At 33.3% G+C, this 19,358-nt stretch overlaps 1 protein-coding gene across 1 annotated transcript in view; it reads right to left on the reverse strand.

Annotated features, from left to right (window-relative positions):
• Cpne8 (copine 8) overlaps positions 1 to 19,358 on the reverse strand; it is a 194,091-nt gene that overhangs the window by 78,128 nt on the left and 96,605 nt on the right. The window contains exons 9-11 of the mRNA XM_047550827.1: positions 13,217 to 13,320; positions 5,626 to 5,730; positions 4,242 to 4,283 (exon numbers count right to left, since the gene is read on the reverse strand). Coding sequence (XP_047406783.1) covers positions 4,242 to 4,283; positions 5,626 to 5,730; positions 13,217 to 13,320 — 251 coding nt within the window. The remainder of the gene's footprint in view (positions 1 to 4,241; positions 4,284 to 5,625; positions 5,731 to 13,216; positions 13,321 to 19,358) is intronic.

Here is a 19,358-nt window from a genome sequence, read left to right on the forward strand (position 1 = left end):
TCAAATATACTATCAGAATTCTGACAAGGCCACATTGCTATCTGAAGTTCCCTGTCCATGGATATCATTGTGGTCATGATTATCTGAAGTGCCCCTAGCTAATAAAACAAAATGTTATAAGCCAGTTTAACTAATCAATCACTTCCCATTTTAATTTTTACCTGAAATACTCCCTCTGGATTGCAAGAGCAGATTACTCTACTGGTTTCCTATGGTCAAAATTTATACATAAAATAATATAGATATATGAGCAGTTTTTCCCACTATGTTGGGGATAGTTCTAAATGTCTATTAAATGCAGAGAAAACATTCCATCTGATATAAAGTTATTTATGATGGTTATCAGATGGGCTTCATTAAAGCCTATCAAGGTGCTGTCCAGTGTGGCGGCTGATGGCAACCTGTTGCCAGAGGGCAGCTGAAATGTGGCAGTCATGAACTGAATTGTGGTGTAAGCATAAAACACATTGTGAATTTCAGAGACAGTATTAAAATGTAAATTTCTCCTTACTTTTTATACTGACTCTACATTGGTAACAGTTTAGATACATAGGATTAAATGAAATGTACTATTACATTAGTTTCACTGGTCTATTTTTAATTCCTAATATGACCAATAGAAAATGTAAAATTAGTGACTTGCATTTCCATTGACTAATGGTAGTGTACACTATTAAAAAAAAATCCACTGAGCAAATAATCTATTCAAATAAGAATAATTTATTCTAATAAGAATAATCTATTCTAATAAGAAGCATCAAAAGTTCTGAATGTACATATGGAATATAAAATTATATGCATACAGGATTTTGAACAAATATCAAAGATGGCAAGACAAACAGAAAGTCTCCTGATCATTACATTGTATCATTAAATATAATGAACGTTGTATCATAATCACTCTGATTTAAGGAAAGGAAACTTACACTGGGAATTAGTCAGAAAAACAAAAATGCATGTACAAAGTTTAATAAGCATGCTATTATTCTACATGTAACCACAGCTGGATATCAATTTGCATGTCAGTTTGTATGGTGACTTACTATAAATGTATATAGTAACATAAATTTAAATTTATATTACAAAATATATAAATATAAATTTGTTGCTATAAATTATATAAATTACTATATGAATTTATGTAAATATACATTTATTTTCTGCTGGGGACTAACATACCTTTTAATTTTCATATAAGTTAACTGGAAGTGTTACTGAGAATTATTATTTTAATTAATTGTTATTTTAATTTTGTCTCTTATATGGCATCCACAACCCAGTAACTTGCTAACATTGAAAAAAATCTGTTTTGATACACATGGCTCATATAGAATTAAACTGAAAGTTTTTATTAGAATATTGAGCTACATTTTCAACTAAAGAAAAACCATTCTACCCTAACAGTAAAAATATATTAAGACACTTACAAAGTTGCAATCCATTTCCCTAATTATTTCCACTAATCCTATAATTCATTTCCAAGGAATGTTTAAATTTCTCCATACAACCTCACCCTCTTAATTTTCAGTCTTCAACAGTTCAGACATCTTATGAATATGCTGTTAATGATGGTATACTGAAGCAAAAATTAAAAGATAAATCAACATATCAAACAGTTAACAATCCAATGACTATAATATCTAAATAGTTTCTTTGCTTCTAAGTATGATGTCTCAAAAGGAATTATTTATGGAAAAATGTTTCCCAAATCTAATGTTCCAAATCCTCCACTTCCATTAACTGTTCATAAATTCCCTCCCCCTGCCCCTCTCCCTCTCTCTCTTTCTCTTTCTCTCCCTCTCTCTCTCTCTCTCTCTCTCTCTCTCTCTCTCTCTCTCTCTCTCTCCCTTTCTAGCTCTTACTCTAGCTTTCATAAATATCTAAGCCAGATCTTGCATACATTTTATTGCCCGTTTCAACATCTGTTAAGATTCCCTAAGAATATACAGTACTCACTACTCTGCACCTAACTTTCTGTTATATAAGACTTGCTACTTAAGAAGGTTTTTCCCACTAATTTAACATTTCAGGTAATGAAATAGTCAAATTATGTTAAATGGTTTCCTAAATAGCTTTTGCATTCTTCATAATTACCACAATATCAATTACCAAAGTATCATAGGGTATGACTAATTCCATGCAAAAAGTTATTATATAAGTAGAAGAATTTACAATTATAGGGTATACTCTAAAGAAACACAGTGCCTTAATTATGAATGCACTGTTGGAAGCAGACTACCAAGTTTCAAGTTCTGGCTCTCCCATTTATTAGTTGTATGACTTTAGGCAAGTTACTTCTTTTCCTCAGTTTCTTTATCTCCAAAATGGAATTCATGTAATACCTATTATTTATTGTAAAATTTAAATGAAAAATGCTTAGAGAACACCTGGTACAATAGAAACATTCATCAAGTAATATCTTGGATAGGAATACTCAAAACTCCAAAATCAAAAGAAAGAATAATCCCATTCCAAGTTAACTCTGATACTCAAAGATACTTAAAATGCTTACAACTTAGAGGAATACTGAAGAAGAGTCATAGAAACACCATTCAGAGATAGATAATACAATAGTTACAATTTCTGCAAACAGGATTGAATGCTCATGGATATGAAGGAAATCTGAGTTTACACCCCTCATTCCTAAGTGGTCAAATTAAAACCTTTCCCCAACTTCTAAAAATTATTAGGAAAAGACTACCGGTTTTTCCCATTCTCAAAATTTAAAATAGCTTATTATGATGAAGGGCATAAAGTCCTCCTTTACTTAAAGGGGCACTATTTCCTTTTCTATTTTTTTCCAGGTAGCAAAATTCATTTTCTCTGTGAATCTAGTTTAATGAAGCAATGGAGCATAAGTTTCCAACAGAAAAACAAAGTTTTCTGATAAGATTATACCAGAACACATGTCAAATTCTTATAAAGGTCAAATAAGTAATTCAATGAATACTTAGCAGAAATACAATAATCATTATTATAGCATGGGTTATTGTAAATTCCAAACCATGACTTTATGACTTTAGGACATTCATTTTTGATGTACAATTTGGGGACTGAAATCCTTGAGTCTTACAGCTGTTTGTTGGTAGCTAAAAAGTGATGCAAAATTTCCACTTCTCTTTTATCTTCTCTTATCACTTCTTAAAAAGGAGAAAATACTCTTGTTTCAAATTTTTGGACACTTACTGGACCATGTGTGAGAATATGTGGGCAAATGTCACACATAGGCATAAAAGTGTCTGTCCAGTTGGACATTTTCCTACCTATGCAGTCAAAGGAATGAGAGGGCCTGCCCCTTTGGCACAGGCTGGGCTTCTGGAACTGTTCCTGTATCCATAGGAGTGCTTAGGGAGCTGGGCACTCCTATCTCTGGGTGTGGTTGCTGGTTTGTAATATAGAGAAAGGTTTTGCTTGCATCTTAAGTTTTGACCTCCTGTTTCAGCTCCATTTACCAGTGAGTTGTGGGTTGGGGTTTAGGATATTAGCCAAGTGGAAAATTAAAAGAGTCCTTTACTACTTTCCCAGTTATCATTCTCCTTTCACATGAGTCTATTCAGTCCTTTCTGGAACCACCCAGAAAGGCAACTGTCTAGGACAAAGTAGGATTTTGAGCATTTCTGGGTCCTTTGCTTTAGCATCATTTAAAAGCATCTCAGTATCAATCCAACTTGAAACAACAGAAGCACTGGAAAAATGATCAAAGAACAAAAGGAGGATTAGTATGTTCCTGCCCTCTAAGTCTTTAGCATCTGCTGTGATATGAAAGGGAGACTGTCCTGCAGAGTTCTGAACAACCACTTGCTCTACCAAACACCAGACACAATTCTAGAGTTTTTATGTGAGATAAGTCTCCTCTCTGTTTCTGCCCAGGGAGTGAGGGGAATGTGTACGTTGCTCAGGTGCGCTCACTTGAATGGTACAGGATATAAAGTTTGTAGGAATCTTCAGAGAGCTTGCAGAAATTTGAGCATCTCTGCTCTATAGCTGATAAACTAGACATCTACAAGCAGGAAATAATGAGAAAACATCAGGTCCAAGATGAAAATCTTTATTACTGTAAATGAGGAAAATTTCTTTTAGTCTCCAAGTCAAAGAAGATACACTCTTTTAAAATCTCAAGTAAACATCTCAACGACATTTGAAAAATAATAGACAAAATATGCAATCAATGGGCCATCTCCATGTATTTGCTTCTAAAGTATACTTAAAAAGCAAGAATAAAAGGAAAGAAAATGTCTTACCTCCCATCTCGATCCCAGTCATACACCTCTACTTTGATTGTTCTGTCCATGGGAAAAAACACATTAATGTTAATAAGTAAGATCAAAATAATAAGATTGAGAATTAAAAATTAAATTGCCAGATATTCTTGTCAGATAAAATAGTGCAAGCTTGTATATTTTACAAAGTAATTGAAAAGTAATTTAGCTAATTTCATTGCTACAATTCAATTTACATTTTAAAGTCAGTTTCTAGAATTTGTGCTGATTCTTTAAAGGGTATAGACAAAGTACATGAGGATGTAGCTCCTCAGTGGGGAGGTAGGCCCCCATTTCCGCACTCTTGAAAACCACTCTCTTGGCACAGTATTTCTCCAAGTCAGAATCACATGGGGACTTATCAAGACACAGGTAACTGGACCTCTTCTGCAGAGCTTCTGGCTTACTGGGTCTGGGTTGGGACCTGAAAATCTGAATTTCTATGAAGTTACCATATGGCAAAAATACTACTAATCACATTATGAGAACAGAGGTCTTAGAAAAAGAATGAGTTCAGTTTAAAAAAAAATTACAGTCTTATTAAATAAAAAGCATGACAATTAAGCAGCATCTTACATTTCAAAGTAAATTTAATAGCACACTGGTAATCAAGTGTTCCTTGTATAACTTTGGTTAGCAGAATAAACTTCCTTTTTCTTATATGCAAATACGATTAGTAAAATAACAAAGAGATGGGTTCTTATATTTTACCAATTTTCTTTGGGGCTATGGAGAGGATTTTATATTATAACTTTATAATTAACTTTCATTAAAAAATAACTTTGATTTTAACATATCGTCAAGGATGTGGGAAGATCTTCAAGACCACTTCACCTGGGTACTCATCAAAACACCATTGTATATCTACAGAATCTCTATGAATCAGCCACCGCGAGGGCAATTGTGTCAACGAGCATTTTCAAGACTCTGTGTTGACAACAATGTGGACATCGATCGTCTTGTACCTCCTGTAATATGTACTTATTCCACGCTAGAGAGATGTACCATATTAAAGCCTTAAGGCAATGAGAATTCCAAAATGGCTCTCAAATAACAAGTTAAAGCTTAAACTCATGTTCTGTATACCTTGAATATTTTCATGTTTAATATTTTCACTTTGCACATTTTCATCTTTGGAAATCAGTCAGTTTAGCCAAATTCGAACTAGTCAAATTATATCTCTTGCCCAAACCAGCATGGATTAAAAAAGAGTCATTTAAATTTTTTAAAATAAATTATACAAGTTTTTATAAATACATATTTACATAAGCAAAGATACTACCTTCAATTAAAAAATAATCTGACTTTGATTATTAGGCCTATACTAAACATCCAAAACCCTCAGAGAGGTTGCCATTTATTTTACCTGTCATAATCTCCATTGCATAATGCTCTGACTGAGATCTTGAATGCTTGCCATACTGGATTTAGAGTGTTTTTGACAACTTCAGTTTTATGACAAATTGTAAAACTGTAAAAAGAAAAACATATTTTCAGTGACTTTCATAATTCAATATATTCAATGTGATATATTGTTTTAAAGCCATTCCTCTTTCTTTTTGTGCAGAATAAATGTTGTTGATCCCACTGTTGTTGCTACACCATTTTAATGAAAAGAAAATGATTTTAAAACTTTTAAGCTTAGCTCACCATAATATAAAGCAATGAGATTTTGCTATGTAAGTTTATCACAACTAATTTTCTACAAACTGAATAAACCTAAGATTATTTTATAAGTGATTTTTATAAAAACTCTGGTGGCACACTGATACAGTGGTTTAAAAAAAAAAAAAAAAAAAACTCCACAGACCATCAAGAAGATGAAGATCACCTGTAAAACTAAGAGTGGGTGTACAACATTTTGAAGTGTCCAGCTATGAAACGAAGAAGAGAAAGTGAGGGTAACTCAGTTGGGTTTAGGTCTTCAAGGAATCCGACAACCCATGTATTCAAGTCTTGGTCACCAGTTGTATTCAAGTCTTGGTCACCAGTCTGCAGTGCTCTTGGGAAGCAGCAGAACCTTGAAGAGGTGGGCCCCAGTGGAAAGAAGTCAGGTCCTCAGAGACATGTCCTTGAAGAAGAAACTGGGAATCCTTTCTCTCTTTCTCTGCTTCCCAGACCCCATGGGGTGAGTACCTTTGCTCTACCAAGGGCTCTGCCTCAACAAGGGTCCGCTGACCATGGACTGAAACCTCTGAAAACATGAGCCAATATGAAACTTTGTTCCTTGAATATGATTTTCTCAGGTATTTTTTCCCGGTGACAGAAAGTTGAATAATACAATAGTTCAAAGTAAAAGATTAGATAAGGGAAAGGGTTTTTGTTATTTTTATTGTTATTATTTTTCAAGATGGAAGAAGTAACTGCAAGATTTTTTGCCAAATGAAAAGCTCTAGTAGAAAGGAAATCATATATGATGCATCAAAGGCCTGGCAGAAAGACTGGAGCAATGTACTTTATTCAGATAGATGACAGTAGACAAGAGAAAATAAAAACCAACTGACCATCTTTAAAGCAACAGGCTCAACAGTCTACAGGTTTTGGGGGCAAATTTGCTTATGGTTAAATCAAAATTTCTGGAATATTCCTAGTGTCACCAGTCATAGTGATTAAATAATTTGACACTTGAAATTTCTCCTCATAAGAAAGTGACTCATCTTCTTAGATATTTATGAGCCAGGTAGTCATTTTTCTCCTGTTAATCATTTTCATTTGTAACACATTAGCTATGATATGGACAGAAAAATCTCACCAACAAGAATTTCGGAGCTGGTGTAGTTAGTGGAAATTCTAACAGGAATCTGATGTATCTTTTTCTAATGTTCAGGAATATGGATATAAATATGAATGTATATAGGTGTCTATCACAAAAAATACTGTAAGAAAAATACTCTTATTAAATAACCTGTATGAAGATAGTGCAGCCAAATCTATTTACCAAGATTAGTTACTGCAAAGGTAGAGTTACTAAATAAATGTGAAAACAAGAAAGTAAGAATTTTCATGCCTATAATTCCAATGGTTCAGGAGGCTGAGGCAGGAGGATCTTGAGTTCCAAACTAGCCTCAGCAACAGCAAGATGCTAAGCAACTCAGTGAGATCCTGTCTTTAAATAAAATACAAAAAAAAAAAAAAATGGGCTGGGGATATAGCTCAGTGGTTGAATGTACCTGAGTTCAACCCTCAGTAAAGAAAGGAAGGAAGGAAGGAAGGATGGAAGGAAAGAAGGAAGAAAGAAAGGAAGAAAGAAAGAATTTTTAACATATATCATAGAAGGTTTAAATTAATGTTTTTAATAGAAAATGTTACTTTTTTAAAAATAAAATGAGCCTCAAACATAATGGGTGAGAGGCAATTTTTGAAACAGTTCCATGTTTAATTAAAAAAATAAAATCTTTTGAGTAAATAATCAACATGCATGTAAAATGTAAGGAATACCTCAGAGCATTTTACTCATTCAAATACCATCAAAAGAGAAAGATCTATATTAATTCACATATTCATTGATGAATATACTTGACTCTAGTTAGTAAACTAGTGTTCTTGTCAAAATATAGATGGAAGGTTTTCTGAAATGACATTTATCAAATTTTAACAATTGTTGCTTTATAATTTTGAATTATATTTTTCTTAATATTTAATTTTAACAATTATCTTTTTTAAAAGCATAATAAAATTTTGTAACAAAGGCAACACTAGTAGCATTAAATGTGTGGTGTTCTGAACTCCTGTGCTTGTACAGCTAATCTTTACGAATAAAGGAGTAAGGAGAAAAAAATAGGAAATTCAGTAAAGAAATAGTTCAGTCAAGAGAAGATAAAAATATTGTGACTCAAGAAAGTTTGAACCATTCTTTAGTTTCTCTCTACATTTGAAAGGACTGGCAAATATGATAATTTTCTTCAGTACTTTTCATATGGGTAAAATTGATGTACAAATGCAAATGATACTGTTACATTTTTACCACCAAATACAAGTGACATATACAATAATACAGCACTACAACAAAAATATCCAACAGTTACTTAGTAGCTTCATCAATAAAACTCTACAATAAGTAAAGCATCATTTTAAACTTCCCAGTGAATTAACTTTATTTATTTATTTTTTTTTTTAATTTTTACAGACTGCATTTTGATTCATTGTACACAAATGTGATACAACTTTTCATTTCTATGGCTGTGCACAATGTAAATTTATACCATTCATGTAATCATACATGTACATAGGGTAATAATGTCTGTCTCATTCCACTATCTTTCATACCTCTGCCCTCTCCTTCCTCTCATTTCCCTCTATGTAATCTAAAGTTCCTCCATTCTTCTCTTACCCCCTACCCGTCCACCTCCATTATGTATCATCTTACACTTATCAGGGAAAACATTTGGCCTTTGGTTTTTTGGGATTGGCTTATTTCACATAGCATGATGTTCTCCAACTGTATCCATTTACCTGCAAATGCCATAATTTTATTCTTCTTTATGGCTGAGTAATATTCCATTGTGTATATATACCACAGTTTCTTTACCAATTTATCTGTTGAAGAGCATCTAGGTTGGTTCCCCACTCTAGCCGTTGTGAATTGAGCTGCTATAAACATTGATGTGACTGTGTCACTGTAGTATGCTGATCTTGAGTCCTTTCAGTATAAACCGAGGAGTGAGATAGCTGGGTCAAATGGTAGTTCCATTCCAAGTTTTTAAGGAATCTTCATACTGCTTTCCAGAGTGACTGCACCAATTTGCAACTCCACCAGCAAGGTAAAAGTGTGCCTTTTTCCCCACATCCACGCCAACATCTATTATTGTTTGTGTTCTTGATAATAGCAATTCTAATTAGAGTAAGATGAAATTTTAGAGTTGTTTTAACTTGCATTTCTCTAATTACTAGAGATGTTGAACACTTTTTCTTATATTTATTAACTGCCTGTATGTATGTCTTCTTCTGTAAAGTGTCTGTTCACTTCATTGGCCCATTTATTGATTGGGTTCTTTGTATTTCTGGTGTAAAGTTTTGAAGTTCCTTACAAACTTGGAGATTAGTGCTCTATCTGAAGTGTGAGTGGAAAAGATTTTCTCCCACTCTGCAGGCTCTCTTTTCACATTAATGATTGTATGCTTTGCTGAGAAAAAGCCTTTTAGTTTGAATCCACCCCATTTATTGATTCTTGCTTTGATTTCTTGTGCTTTAGGAGTATTGATAAGGAAGTCTGGTCCAAAGACAACATGATGAAGATTCGGGCCTACTTTTTCCTCTATTTTGTGCAGGGTCTCTCATCTAATTTCTAGGTCCTTGATCCATTTTGAGTTGAGTTGTGTAATAGGGGTAATAGATAGGGGTTTAATTTCATTTTACTACATATGGATTTCCAGTTTTCCTTACACCATTTGTTGAACAGACTATCTTTTCTCCATTGTATGTTTTTGGCTCCTTTGTCTAGTGTGAGGTAATTGAATTTATGTGGGTTTGTCTCTGTGTCTTCTTTTCTGTACCATTAGTCTACCTGTCTATTTTGGTGCCAATACCATGCCATTTTGGTTACTATTGCTCTGTAATATAATTTAAGGTCTGATAATGTGATATCTCCTGCTTCACTCTTCCTGCTAAGGATTGCTTTGGCTATTCTGGGTCTCTTATTTTTCCAAATGAATTTCATGATTGCTTTCTCTATTTATATGAGGTACATCATTGGGATTTTAATTGGAATTTCATTGAATCTGTATAGCACCTTTGGTAGAATCTCAATTTTGACAATATTAATTCTGTCTATCCAAGAGCATGGGAGATCTTTCCATCTTCTAAGATTTTCATTAATTTCTTTCTTAAGCATTCTGTAATTTTCATTGGAGAGGTCTTTCACCTCTTTTGTTAGATTGATCCCCAAGTATTTTATTTTATTTTTTTGAGGCTATTGTGAATGGAATGGTTTTCCTAATTTCTCTTTCAGAGGATTCATCACTTATGAATAGAAATGCATTAGATTTATGCATATTGATTTTATATCCTGCTACTATGCTGAATTTATTTATTATTTCTAGAAGTTTTCTGGTGGAGTTTTTTTAGATCCTCTAAATATAGAATCATGTCATTGGCAAATAATATAGCTTGGGTTCTTTTTCTATTCATATCCCTTTAATTTATTTGGTCTGTCTAATTGCTCTGGATAGTGTTTCAAGGTTGAAGTTGAATAGAAGTGGGGAAAGAGGACATCCCTGCCTTTTTCCAGTTTTTAGAGGGAATGCTTTCAGTTTTTCTCCATTTAGAATGATGTTGGCTATGGGCTTAGTGTAGATAGTCTTTACAATGTTGAGGTATGTTCCTACTATCCATATGTTTTCTAGCCTTTTAAGCATGAAGGAGTGCTGTATTTTATCAAACGCTTTCTCAGCATCTATTGAAATAATCACATGACTCTTAACTTTAAGTCTACTGATGTGATGAATTATGTTTATTGATTTCTGAATGTTGAACCAACCTTTCATCCCTGGGATAAACCCCACTTGATCATGGTGCACTATCTTTTTAATATGTTTTTGTATGTGATTTGCCAGAATTTTGTTAAGGATTTTTGCATCTATGTTCATCAGGGATATTGGTCTAAAGTTTTCTTTCCTTGATGCGTCTTTGTCTGCTTTTGGTTCCAGAGTGATACTAGCTTTACAGAATAATTTGGAAGGGTTCCCTCCTTTTCTATTTCCTGGAATAGTCTGAGGAGTATTGGTATTAGTTCTTCTTTAAAGTCTTATAGAATTCAGCTGAGAATTCATCTGGTCCTGGGCTTTTCTTTGTTGGTAGGCTTTTGATGGCTTCTTTTATTTCAGTGCTTGAAATTGATCTGTTTACATTGCATATGTCTTCCTGATTCAGTTTGGGAGGATCATATGTCTCTAAAAATTTGTCAATGTCTTCAATAGTGTCTATTTTGTTGGAGTATAAATTTTCAAAAGTAGCTTCTAATTATGTTATGTGTCTCACTGGTGGTCTGTTGCAATCTTTCTTTTTTCATCACGAATTCTAATAATTTGTGTTTTTTCTCTCCTCTTCATTAGTGTGGTTAAGGGTTTATCAACTTTGTTTACTTTTTCAAAGAACCAACTTTTTGTTTTGTTAATTTTTTAAATTGTTTCTCTACTTCAATTTCATTGACTTCAGCTCTGATTTTAATTATTTCCTGTCTTCTACTATTTTGGGTGTTGATTTGTTCTTCTTTTTCTAGGGCTTTGACATGTAATATTAGGTCATTTAGTTGTTGACTTTTTATTCTTTTAATCTTTGAGCTCAATGCAATGAACTTTCCTCTTAGAATTACTTTCAGAGTGTCCCAGAGATTTTGATATGCTGTATCACTGTTCTCATCCACCTCTAAGAATTTTTTTTATTTCCTACCTGATGTCTTCTGTTATCATTGCATCATTCAATAGCAAATTATTTAGTCTCCAGGTGTTGGAGTAGTTTTTGTTTTTTTATTTTGTCACTGATTTTTCATTGCATTCCATTATGGTCAGATAAAATACAAGGTAGTATCTCTATTTTTTTGTACTTACTAATGGCTGGTTTGTGGCACAGCATATGGTCTATTTTGGAGAAGGATCCATGAGTTGCTGAGAAGAAAGTGTATTTGCTCGATAATGGATGAAATACTCTATATACGTCCATTAAGACTGTATCAGTGATTGTATTATTTAATTCTAGAGTTTCTTTGTTCAGTTTTTGTTCGGAGGATCTATCCAGTGGTGAGAGTGGTGTGTTAAAGTCACCCAGTATTACTGTATTGTGGTCTGTATGCTTCTTGAAATTGAGAAGGGTTTGTTTGATGTACATAGATGCTTCATTGTTTGGGGCATACATATTTAAAATCATTATGTCTTGCTGGTTCCCTGAAGCAGTATAAAATGTCCTTCTTTATTCCTTCTAACTAACTTATGTTTAAAGTCCACTTTATCTGATAGAGCAAACTTTATATTTCTATACATCATATGGCCTTACCACATAACATTAACATGTTGTGTAATTTTACTTACAAGTGTAATGGTATCAACAGATTGTTTTTCATTTTTTTTCACTCTTAATTTCCACTCTTAATTATTGTTATAAAACAATTATAATAAGTAATGTTTAAATTATTCTTATATGCCAGAAAAACTTCAAGACTTTTTTGTGTATTAAGTCATTTAATTATTTTAAAAATCCTGAAAGGTAACTATGAGTATTACTTCATTTTATAGATGAGAAAACTGAGTCTCAACACAGTTTAAAATACCCACCCACAAGCCTATATTTGTTAAGTAGAATGGTCATGATTTAAACCTTAGCAACATAATTATAACAATACTTTTAACCACTAAGTTTTGTCATGAATACTGACAGTACAAAATGAATCACAGAACACAATAATCAAATACTTACTGGTAGAGTTATTTATGCTAAATAATGCTCTATAACCCATAGATATGAATTCAAACCACACAAAACCCAATCTAATCATGACTAGCAAAAACATCCAAATTTACTATAATGTAACAAAAAAAATTTACTGACTTCAGACTCAGATATTACTGGGAAAAAAATACTGTAGCATAAAAAGCAATCCATATAAGTTCATATCCTTCTAAAGAAAATGGTTTAAGAGTTCAATAATAAAACAAAATACATTTGCTTCAGCATTTTGGGTTTCTACACAATATCATTCTTCCACACTCCTAAGGCAATATCATAATTGTATAAAAAGTAAAGAGGAAATGTTTCCATGAAACTTAAAATCATTCATTTTAGGTATCAAACATAGCATAAAATGATTATGAAGTTATATGTTGCTACTGAATACAAAAATTATATCAATTTTTAAAATAACAACATACTTTCCTCCATTTATCAATTTAATATGCTTCTCTGACAAAATATAATAATTCAAATATCGCTCTTACCAAAGAGTTAAAATGAATAAAAGATAAATCTACCTGCCATCTTCATTACTTCGATAAAATACAAGAAAAGGGTCTGATTTTCCAAAGAAATCCTTCTTGTCCAATTTGTTTGCACAAAATTGCATCAAAACAGCATCCTGAAAACAAAATTAATAAAAAAAGCTCAAAAGTTGGGCTATAAATAACTAGAAACTGCAGACCTCAAGCAAGACTTGACAAGAAAACAAATTTGTCATTTTAATGCAAATAACCAAGTAGGGAACAGTTTCAGACAATATAAAATCTTTCTCAAGGATGGTGCAACTTTAAAAATTGCCCTAGAAATTTTCATTCAAGTCACAAAACTTACTTATCAAAAACTGATTCTACCATATATGATCTACATTCATGTTTTCAATCACTCAGGTACAGATTTAGAACATCGATTTTTTTTTTTTTAATTCTTTCACTCAGGAAATATTTATTGAGCATCTACCATTCACCTCTCATGTATTAGATGTTGAAATACATTAAATGATTAGACAGCAACATGATAGATAGACGAACTCTGACAACATCGTTCACAGTCCTCTATGGCGGGGGTAAGGGTGAATTCTTTCTTAAATTATAAACAGAAACACCAAAATGTCTGAACAACTACATTTAAAAATAATTTCTATGCTAGAAGGTATCAAGAAAACTAAACCACCTTCCTTCATTTTCATCTGTAATATAATTACATATTTACATGTTAGTTATTATGTCAAACCAATCATGGTTATCAATTCATTTACTCAAGCATTCATAATCTACATGATTTCAACGTAGGGAAGTTAGGCATATAAGTTTTTGTTAAAAAGGTAGATAATGTAGAGTTCTTTAAAATATAAAAGTAATACTTTGGGGATTTTTTTGTGTTTTAACTGACAGGAGATGCAAAAAGTTTTTTAGGAAGAGGTAGATTGGAAAACAATTCAGAATAAGTGGAGAGGTCACAGTTTTGCATAGTATGTGGTAGAAATATTAAGAAAGCCTAAAAAGATTAGTCGTATTCACCATTTTATTTGGAGAAGTCCAACAATACTAAGGTATTCATAAAATTCTCATTATTTACTTTCAATTCCCAAAGACCATAAAAACAATGATTCTCTCTTTTTCACCCCTTCATTCATTTACTTTGCAAATATTTCTCAAGAAATATCCAAATTAGACTTGAGAATAGGGTGATAAGACAATTTCTACTTTTGGAAAAGTCATAGTTCTTGAATTCCCCACCCTCTTCTCCTCTCCCATCCCTTCTTTAGAGGATTGAATCCAGGGATGCTCTGCCACTGAGATACCTCTCCAGTACTTTTTAATTTTTTTTTTTTTTAATTCTGAGACAGGGTCTCCCTAAGTTGCCCAGGATGACCTTGAACTTTAGATCTTCCTGTCTTAGCCTCCTGAGCAGCTGGAATTACAGGTGTGAGGCACCATGAGCAACTCTAAATTTCTCACTTTCATAGATAATGGTATAGTGTTATTTTACATTATTATTTAGCATACAGCTATGATAACTTCTGCCAGAGGAACATAATTAATAAAGGAGGAAATATATTCTAGTCAGTCATATTGATGATACACATTTTAAAGAAAATTAAAAGAACAGAAACAAGATTCTGTCACTTCAAACAAAAAGCAATCAAATATGATCACTTTGCTTTTAAAATTTGAGGGCCAAGATTAGAAATTTCTATACTATCCATTAGGGAAGCAATGAGAGATTCATCCTGGATGATGATAAAACTATAAAAGCAAGGACAGGATTAAGAAGGAAGGACTGTTTTGCTTTGTTTGTTTTCAAATACTTTATACACACACACACACACACACACACACACATATGAATGTGCTCTTGGGAGAGAGCAGTTTTCTAAGAACACAGGACATTACAATGACACTGATCTTGATGCAGAAAACTCACTCCTTCTCAACTTGCAAAGCACGTGAACTGAAACACATCAAAATGAAGCACCTACAGTCTATCCATAAACTTGCTTCTCCTCCAATTTTCCCAGCTCAATTAGTACAAAATCATTCTCCCAAGATCTCAAGGAAGCCATCCTTAGTTCACCCATATGTGCTGTAGCACCTACTATTTTCTCTCTCTTCTACTCTTAGACCTTATCCAATTGATTCTCTGAACATTCAACAGACAAAGTAAGATTTTTCAAACATGAAAGAAATCATGCTACTCTCAACATAAAGTTCTTAAAGGCTTTCCCCCTTGCCTTTAGGTTAAATATAGAATTTTTAACACTATCTTCAAAGGCTTCAAATGAGCTTTGACCAGTCTTTCCTGACCTTATCTGGGGAAGGTTTATCCCAGTCATTCCCCACTGCCAGCTCCTGACCATACACCTGGGTACGTTCCTTTCCCAACCTTATCCAAGCTGTGCGCTCTGCTGGAATTCTTACACTTTGGCTGACAAACTGTAAGAATTGGCTCCTTAGGTCTGAGTTTAAATGCTGCATTCTAAAAGAAGACTGCAGTTATCCCCTCCCCAATATAAATCAGATGTCCACTGCACTCTCTTATGATATATCTGAATCACTTAGAATAGATCATGATATATTTATCTATATTGTCTGCTAGGTAATGTCTGCCTTTCCACCAAACTAAGTGTTCTTTAAAGACGAGGACCAGAGCTGTGGGCTTTTCCTCTCACCACTGCATTCCAAGCAGCCATTTCAGGGACAGTACAACATTCTGTGAATATTACTGAATCAATCATCAATCACAGAAGCAAAAAATATTCTTTGCTGAATAACTTCAAGCTACTTTTAAAATACTGAGTGAAAATACATTCCCAATATGACTTAAATGATATTAGTTTTTACTGTCATTTGTTTAGAAAATAAAACTATACAATACTAAGTTAAGAAAATTAGGATTATATTATAAAAATAAATATTTGTATAAATTTAATATTTATAAGTCTCTAAAATTAAACCTTTTTTTTCTACATGTATCCACCTGGGAGAGGTATTAATAATACTAGAATTTTAGAAAGAAATCATAGCGGAAAGTTTCTTTTTGTTGACCTGAACTATAATTTTTTTGGATTTTATGCCAAAAATACAAGCTACAAAAGCAAAACTAGACCAGAAAGATTACATCAAAATAAAAAAAAGTTTCTGCATAGTAAACAATTAACAATATGAACAGGCAACTTATAGAACAGGACAAAATATTTGCAAAACAAATAAGTGATGAAAGACTAATCTCCAAACTATATTAAGAACTCCTACAACTCAGTCAAAAAAGAAAAAAAAAATAATAATACACACTCAATTTAAAATATGGGCCAAGGAACTAAGCGGACAATTCTTCAAAGAAGACATACAAAAGTCCAACAAGCATACAAGAGTCCAAATAACGCTAAACATCAAGAAAGATAAATTAAAACTACAGTGAGATATCATCTCACCCCTGTTAAAATAGCTATCATGAAAACACACAGAGAAAAGATTACAAGTGTTGATGTAAAGAAAAGGAAATCCTTATAAGCTGTTGGGAAGGAAGGCAAATTAGTGCAGATACCATGGAAAACAGTATAACGGTTCCTCAATAAATGAAAAAATAGAATTACTAAATGATTCAGCAATTCCATTTCTGGGTATATAGCAACAGAAATTTAAAACAGTATCTCAAAGAGATATAGGCATCTTTTGTTCACAATAGCTGAGACACAGAAGCAACCTAACTGACCCATCAGTGAATTAATGGATATGTGTACTTGTGCTTGCATTTGTGTTTGTGTGTGTGTGTGTGTGTGTGTGTGTGTGTGTGTGTGGAGAGAGAGAGAGAAAGAAAATAAATATTATTCAACCTTAAAAAGGAAGGAAATCCTGTCATTTGTGATGGCATGGATGAACCTGAAAACATCACGTAAGTGAAATAAGCTGGACATAGAAAGATAAATACTTCACAGTGCCATTTATACAAGGAATCTAAGATAGTCAAACTCAAGGAAGCGACAAGTAGAAGGATAGTTGCAGGGACTAAGAGAAGGACGAAACTGGGAGGTATCAGCCCAAAGGACCAAAGTTTGTTTTGCAGGATGAATAGTCCTAGAGATCTACTATATAACAGGTGTTTACAGTTCAGGGTATCATACACCTAAAAATTTGCCAAAAGGGTAGATCTTAAGTGTTCTTATCACAACAGCAACCACAACAATGAAGAAGTTGGGAGAAACTCTGGCGGTGATAGATACTTTTATGATATGGATTGTGTCCATTGAGTTCACAGGTGTATCTTTATCTCCAGATTCATCAAGTTGTACATATTAAATATACAGAGCTTTCTGTATGTCAATCCACCTCATTAACTGTTTTTTAAAACAGGATAGTAGCCTTTTTAAATTTCAGAAATTAAAGCTCTAAGTATGTAACATTCCTCAGTTGAATAGTGAAAAAGACAAGAATGAAATTCAGGCATCCTGATTCCAAAGTTCAGTATATAAGTTAATAAGCAACACTTGTTTGAAAGAAAAAAAAAATGCAGCTTTGTATGATGTTGAGTGTGAAATAAAATTATTTCATTTAAATTTCTAAGTGATAATGCCTGATACTTTTTAACTACCCATAAAAAGAGGCATTGATATTAGATTTAATTGTTACTCTATGTAAAAACTGATAGTAAAGTGAAAGTATTAAGCTTTTGGTATTCTTCCGACATCTTTGTTCCTAAAATCATCAAGCAGAAACTCAAAATAAAAAGCCCTAGAGGTATAATCTAGGGCAAACTTTTTTTTTTTCCTCCAGAAATAACAATTCCCAGAGATCCCCTGGGCCACATAAAGCAGATAATATTGACTTTGGATTCAGCAAGCCATCATTACCTCCAGTGCAGAGTGTCACAGCTATCACCTCATTTCTTGTTGACAGTAAAATTATTGAAGATGAGTCAATGGGTGTATCAGCAAATCACAACTAAAAATAGCACTTTTCTAAAAATGCAGTCAATGTATAAGAGTCAAAATGTGGACTTCCCAAGTTAGCAGAAGATGGAACCAACATAAATTCTGGGGCAATTCAGTTAGAAATACAAGGAGAAATACATTATATAGAAGGCCTAAATCAAGTGATCAGAAGTAGTTCTTCAAAATTAGGCATAAAATGACAATTACCAGTAAATGGATGGATCTGGAGACTATGATGCTAAGTGAAATAAGTCAGTTCCAAAAAGCCAAAGTTTGAATGTTTTCTCCGATATGTGGGTGCTAACCCACAATAAGAGGGGAGAGTGGAATAACAGAGATCCACTAGATTAGACATGGGGAATGGAGAGAGGAAGGGCAGATAGAAAGACAGTGGAATATATCTGACATCACAGTTAATCTCACCATCATATACCTATACAAGAATGGGGTCCTAACTAGAATAAGGTATATTGCATGCTTGTATAATGACATCAAAATGGATTCTACTGTCATGTATAACTCAAAAGACCAATTAATGAATTAATTAGTTAATTAATTAAAAAACAAAATTAGACACAAATCTGCAACATTTCTTTTAGGAATTGAACCAGATGGTGTAACTGACCATTCCTTATAATAATGCCTAAAAAAAAGAGGTATTGGTATTAAATTTCACTTTAATACTTTTTATTCTTTGTGTGTTGCAGAGACATGTTTAAGTAGCCCTAAGATGGCGGCTGGCATTGGGCCAAGAGGTGGTGCATAATTAGTGTTAACACAGCGTGATCTACCTTTGCCTGATTGGTTGATGTCTCTTCTGCACTATTGGTCAACAGATGTTCCTCATTCTTAATTGGTACCGTGGCACATGCTCCAACCGTGCTACTTAATCCTAAACTGATTGGCTGCCTTAGTGTATATAAGACATTCTCTTCACCTGGGAGCAGATGGCAGAATGTAGAACTAAGAATGCACCTTTAGGTCGCAGGTCGCTGGTTACAGATAGCAGAATGAAGGACGCAGGATGCAGGACGCACCTCTAAGAAGAAGCAGCAGACCTCTAAGAAGTAGCCTCTCTGAAAGTGTAGAACCTCTAAAATTAAGCTAAGTCTCTCTTCCTCTAAGTAAAGTCTCTCTTCCTCTCAAAGCCTCTCTTCCTCTAAGCAAAGCCTCTCTTCCTCTATAAACTAGCAAACAAGCAAGGAAGTAGCCCAGATAAAGATAATAAA

The sequence above is a fragment of the Sciurus carolinensis genome, chromosome 4, assembly GCF_902686445.1.
Source record: "Sciurus carolinensis chromosome 4, mSciCar1.2, whole genome shotgun sequence".
Taxonomy (NCBI): domain Eukaryota; kingdom Metazoa; phylum Chordata; class Mammalia; order Rodentia; family Sciuridae; genus Sciurus; species Sciurus carolinensis.